The sequence below is a fragment of the Myotis lucifugus genome, unplaced genomic scaffold (assembly GCF_000147115.1).
Source record: "Myotis lucifugus unplaced genomic scaffold, Myoluc2.0 scaffold_395, whole genome shotgun sequence".
In the NCBI taxonomy this organism is placed as follows: domain Eukaryota; kingdom Metazoa; phylum Chordata; class Mammalia; order Chiroptera; family Vespertilionidae; genus Myotis; species Myotis lucifugus.
In genome coordinates, this window is record NW_005871443.1 from 455935 (window position 1) to 461995 (window position 6061).

At 53.1% G+C, this 6061-nt stretch overlaps 1 protein-coding gene across 1 annotated transcript in view; it reads left to right on the plus strand.

Annotated features, from left to right (window-relative positions):
• The first annotated feature begins 1968 nt into the window (after positions 1–1968).
• The window catches only part of GRK1 (G protein-coupled receptor kinase 1), an 18022-nt gene continuing 13929 nt past the window's right edge, over positions 1969–6061 (plus strand). The window contains exons 1-2 of the mRNA XM_014467416.2: positions 1969–2003; positions 3725–4571. Of these exons, the coding sequence (XP_014322902.2) occupies positions 1969–2003; positions 3725–4571 (882 nt within the window). The remainder of the gene's footprint in view (positions 2004–3724; positions 4572–6061) is intronic.

The window sequence follows — 6061 nt, forward strand, 5'->3', positions numbered from 1 at the left end:
AATTGATTTTGTAATTTAAAACCTCCCAATTCACTGGAAAATTTTACCAAACATGTAATGAAGAATTACAAATTATATACTATATCTTCTAGAAAATAGAAGAGAAGGAAGCATTTCCCAACTGATTTTATAAGACACGTATTACTCTTATACCAAAATTAGATAAAGACAGTACAAAAATAGAAAACTACAGAACAATATTCCTCACAAATATAGACAGAAATAGCTACAGCAATCAAGATGGTTCGGTATTGGTGGACGGATAGACACAGAGACCAATGGAACAGAATAGGAAGCCCAGAAACAGAACCACACTAATATGCCCAACTGATTTTTGAGCTGCAAAAACAATTCAATGAGGCATAGATAGCACTTCATCCCCACCAGGACCGCCGTGTGGCCCATGGGTAGACACACACCCTCCTCCTTCCCACACCCACACTCTCCCCCCAAACCTCTGGCAACCACTAATCTGTTCTCCATCATTTCAAGGATGTTCTATACATGGAATCATCTAGTACATAACCTTTGGGGATTGGCTCTTTATACTCAGCCTTTTCAACAGGTGAAGCTGGAGCAATTGAACAACTACTGGCAGAAAATGAACCTTGACAGAAGTCTCACATGTAAAAAAATTAACTTAAAATTGATCATGGATTTAAAAGTATAAAACTTGTTGAGTGGGAAGGTTGAATTTGGGAGAGGATGAAAAAAGAAACATAAAGAGTTCTTAGACGTGACACCAAAAGCATGATTCATAAAAGGAAAAATTGATTGCACTTCAACAAAATAAAAAAAGCTTTTGTTCTATGAAAGCCCATGTAAAGTGAATGAAAAGACAAGCAAAAATTGGAAAGAAGCATTTGAAAACCACAAGTCCAACAAAGGATCTAAGATAGATAAACAACACTCAAAACTCAACAGTAAACAAGCAAACAATTCAGTTAGAACATGGTTGAAAGACATGAAGAGACAGCTCACCAAACAGATGGTAAATAAACACTTGGAAAGATGTTCAATATTACTAGCCACGAGGGAAACACAAATTAAAACCACAAAGAAATACCACGACACACCTATCAGAATAGCTAAAATAAAAAATAGTGACAACACCAAAAGCTGGGGAGGATGCTCAGAAGCCTTATTACTCATATGTGGTTGGTAGGGATGTAAAATGGTACAGCCATTCTGGAAAAAGTTTACCCGTTTCTTAAAAAAACTAAACATGCAATTAGTTACCATGTAACTCAAGAATTATACTCTTGGGCATTGATCCCAGAGAAATGGAAATTTACACAAAAACATGTACACGAATGCTTATAGCTGCTTTATTCATGATAGCTCCACACTGGAAACAACCCAGATGTCCTTCAACACGTGAATGGCTAAACCAACGGTGGTCCATCTGCACCATGGAATTTAGCAATAACACTGTTTGTACACACAACAACCTGGATGAATCTCCAGAGAATTATGCTGAGTATAAAGAGCCAACCCCCAAAGGTTATGTACTAGATGATTCCATGTATAGAACATTCTTGAAATGATGGAGAACAGATTAGTGGTTGCCAGAGGTTTGGGAGAGTGTGGGTGTGGGAAGGAGGAGGGTGTGTCTACCCATGGGCCACACGGCGGTCCTGGTGGGGATGAAGTGCTCTGTGCGGCCTGTGTCAGGGTCGGTATCCTGGCTCTGATCCTGTGCTTTAGTTTGGGAAGATGTTGCCATTGGGAGAAACCGAGGGGAGCGTACAGGGGATCTCTCTGGATCCTTTCTTCTAACTGCATATGAGTCTACAATTATTCCCAAATAAGAAGTTTAATTTAAATAAGGAGGGAGGTTCCAGAACCACACGAGTTTGGGAAATACCGCATACTGGGCCCCTCTTAGAGAGCCAGGTTCACGGGAAACATTTAGCTGTGTTTAACCGCTGCTTCTCCTTCCCCAGAAGGTTGCTCGGTGTTAGCCGGATGGGCGTTGTCTTCCTCAGACCCGGCTTCTCACGGTGGGTCTCGATGGGCCGTGTTAGCACCAGCTGGGAGCCGTGGAGACCTGCCCCAGGCCACTGAAGCACAATCTTTATTTCTCAAGATATCCAGGCGGTTTGTCTGCCTGGTGCCGTGTGGAAGCACTGACCCAGGTCACACGGGGAACCTAGCAGGGGGTGCTCCGTGCCACAGGCACCATGTCCCATGTGAACCCTGAGCGGGTAGTCAGGATGAGATTAGAGCGATTGCCCCAAGGTTTACCTAACAGTAAGCAGCTGGGCTGGACCCACCACCCATTTGGTTGGGAGGCAGGGAGACGGGCTGCACAGCCCCAAGTCCTCATTTCCATCTCTCCAGTTGCCACAGAGGATCCCGCCTGCCCCACACCCTCTGGCAGAATCTGCCCTCAGAGACACTCTTCTCCCATCATGCACAGACGGGTGGGCTGGGAGGTCCCCGACTCTCCCGGCTACAGCTTTCTTCGTCTCTGAAACCCTTCATTTCCTCTCCTCTTTAAACCGTAACCACTTCCTTGACACTTTTCCCCAAACATTTGCTGAGCACCTACTGTGTGGTAGTTAGACAGATAAGGCTGTAACTATGGAGCCGACATTTCTGTTGTCCTGGCCTCCCTAGGTGTGCCCCGGATGTGTCCCAGGTGTGCCCCAGGTGTGCCCCAGGTGTGTTCCTGGTGTGCCACAGGCATGCCCCCGATGTGCCTAGGTGAATGCCAGGTGTGTCGTAGGTATCCCTCAGGTGTGTCCCAGGTGTGCCCCAGGTGTGACCTTGGCCTCTTCATTCTCTCACTCTGGTGTGGGGCCTCAGCCCTGGGTGTAGCTTGCGTGTGTGTGTGTGTGTGTGTGTGTGTGTGTGTGTCTCCTGTCTCCCTGTCCTAATCTCACCTGAATGCTTCTCTTGGCATTTTGGCTTTGCAGGCAGACCCAAGCGAGAGGAAGGAATGGATGTGGAGCTGTCCTCTCAGCAAGCTGGGGTTATTTAGGTCCGAGCCAGCAGTGTGACACGGGAGCACCGCCCTCTCAGGGTCAGGTCAGGACAAGTCAGCCCTCAGACGGGCCGGTTCCTCAGGGCCAGTGGTCTCTGGGGGAGTCCCCAGGACGCTGTGCACTGTGGGTTTTGTTTCTCTCTCTCTCTCTCTCTCTCTCTCTCTCTCTCTCTCTCTCTTCTCTCTCTCTCTCTTCTCTCTCTCTCTCTTCTCTCTCTCTCTCTCTCTCTCTCTCTCTTCTCCCTGGCTATTTTTCTTTAAGATAAAAGTAAAATCTGCCAGGGAAAGAAACCAGGCATCCTCATCCATTGAGGTTTATTTTTCTTTAAGATAAAAGTAAAATCTGCCAGGGAAAGAAACCAGGCATCCTCATCCATTGAGGTTTCTCCTGGGCCCCTCTCCCTTGAGTTCGGCCTCCTGTCTCTGCAAGGAAACAAAGGGGCGGTCTGCTGGCTGCTGAGGCCAGAGGGCTGGCGGGGCGGCTTAGAAAGACGGAATCTCTGGGGCTTCAGCGAGGTGCTCCCCGGTGTCCTGGGCTTTGTCAAGACAGCTGGTTTCTGCGGAAGGAGCCCGGCAGGCCGGCCACCTAATCTTTCCGGGAGCGGCTTAGGGGATTGTCTATGTCTGGCACCTGCAGGCCGCCCCACCCCAAGAGCATCCTCCATAACCCCGGGCTGGGATTAAGCCTGAGCTGGGTCAGCTGGCTCCCCGGGGGCTCCCTGGTGTGGCCCCCAGTCATCCCTGTACTGGGACACCTCCTGTCCCTGCAACCGGGACCGGGCACAGGCCCAAGGGCAGCGGGTCAGGCCCCGCTCTGGTCATCGAACGCCGAGGCCTAGCTCATGGCTCCCGGTGCCTGAGTGGCAGGAGGCGGGCACCAGGATGGATTTTTGGGTCCTTGGAGACGGTGGTGGCCAACTCTGCCTTCATCGCCGCTCGGGGCAGCTTCGATGGGAGCTGCGCGCCGCCCTCCCGGGACAAGAAGTACCGGGCCAAGCTCAAGCTGCCCCCGCTCTCCAAGTGCCAGGCCCTCGGGGACAGCCTGGACCTGGAGTTCCAGAGCCTGTGCTCGGAGCAGCCCATCGGCAAGCGGCTCTTCCAGCAGTTCCTGAAGGCCGACGAGAGGCACGTGCCGGCCCTAGAGCTCTGGAAGGACATTGAGGATTACGACACGGCCGATGATGACCTGCGGCCGCAGAAGGCCCGGGCCATCCTGGCTGAGTACCTGGACCCCCAGGCCAAGCTCTTCTGCGACTTCCTGGACGAAGGGATGGCGGCGAAGGTCCGGGAGGGGCCGGCGGCGAGCGAGGACGGGCTCTTCCAGCCCCTGCTGCAGGCCACCCTGGCCCACCTGAGCCAGGCCCCGTTCCAGGAGTTCCTGGGCAGCCTGTACTTCCAGAGGTTCCTGCAGTGGAAGTGGCTGGAGGCGCAGCCCACAGGCGAGGACTGGTTCCTGGACTTTCGGGTGCTGGGGAAAGGGGGCTTTGGGGAGGTGTCGGCCTGCCAGATGAAGGCGACTGGCAAGATGTACGCGTGTAAGAAGCTGAACAAGAAGAGGCTGAAGAAAAGGAAGGGGTACCAGGTGGGCAGCACGGCCATGCACGGTGGAGGGCACCTCTTAGGTCTAGCAGGTGGGCGGGTGGGGTCCCTGGGCTGGGAGGGCCCTCGGGCGCTCAGGTGGCTGGTTCACCTTACTGTTGGGACACCGAGCCCCGCCCGTCGTGCCACCGTCGGCTGGTTTCTAGTTCACCTGCGTCTCCTTGACCTGAGCCAGCCCCATCTGTGCCGTGCCAGCAGCTGTGCGCCTGGCCCGGAGGGGAGTGGCAGAAGGAGGCGGCGTGTGGCCCCTGCGGTCCTCCGGCCCATGGCACAGTTTGTCCAGCTGCTCTTAACTAGCAGCCTCACGCGCTGCACACAAGCGGGTTGCTGACGTCCCTTCTTAGTGAGCGGCCTTTGCATCTGTTGTGGGCGACGCTCCACATCCTGTTGCCCTCGGTTTTCAGCAGCACCACCAAGCGCAGCAGCAGTGTTGGGGAGGCTGGGATTGTTCTCGAGTCTTTACTCGGACTTTCTGGAACGTTCCCAAGCCCTGGCTTTTGCTGTGATGGAGCATGCATGGGGAACCGAGCCAGGGTGGGTGTTGTCTTTTACGTGAGGCCGAGCCTGTCTGTGATGCTGGGTGCAGGCTGCTCCCTGAGGGCAGTTTCCCAGGGACGGGGAGTGAGGGGAGGCCCAGGCAGGTTGCTCTGAGTGGGGTCCGCTCTCTGGAGCTGGAGTCAGACTCCATTTGGGCAGGATCAGTGAAAGCTGCTTAGGTCTTAGGAGCTCATCTCTCAGCCCCACACTCTGTCCTGCATGGTTCGTTGTCCCTTTCCCGCTGCACAGTGTGGGGTGGGGGGAGGGCAAACTCCGCTTCTCGGGGTGCACTGCAGCCTCCACAGAGCACCCCTCCCAGGGTTCCTGGATGGTGGGACTCTGTGGGGGAAGCTGAGTCCCTCCCTCTTGGTTGTCTGCCTGTAATTTTGATCCAGCAGTTAGAGTGCTACAGGCTCTTCTCTCCCGAGTTCAGGACGCTCCTTGAACGTAACACGAAGTCAAATCAACCCAAAGTCTTCTCATGCCGTGTGGACAGAAAGGGCCTCTCCCAACACCAAGACCTCCTCCTTCAGAAGGGAATTCCGCTTTTCTTATCCAAATGCAACTTTAAAACACATGTTCAGTGGACATCACGAGGTTTTAAAGTAAAGGCAGAAAATGAGCAGAGGTGCAGGATGGCTGGGGACCTCAGCTGTCCACTGTCCAGAGGTCTGGCCAGGAGGAAAAGGGCTGAGAGTTTGGAAGGACGATTGCTTAGATGTAAGAAAGGACGGGGCCCGGCCGGCGTGGCTCAGTGGTTGAGCGCCAACCTATGAACCAGGAGGTCATGGTTTGATTCCCGGTCAGGGCACATGCCTGGGTTGCAGGCTCAATCCCCAGTTGGGGGGCGTGCAGGAGGCAGCGATCAGTGATTCTCTCTCATTATTGATGTTTCTATCTCTCTCCCCCTCTTCTTTCCTCTCTGAAATAAAAAAG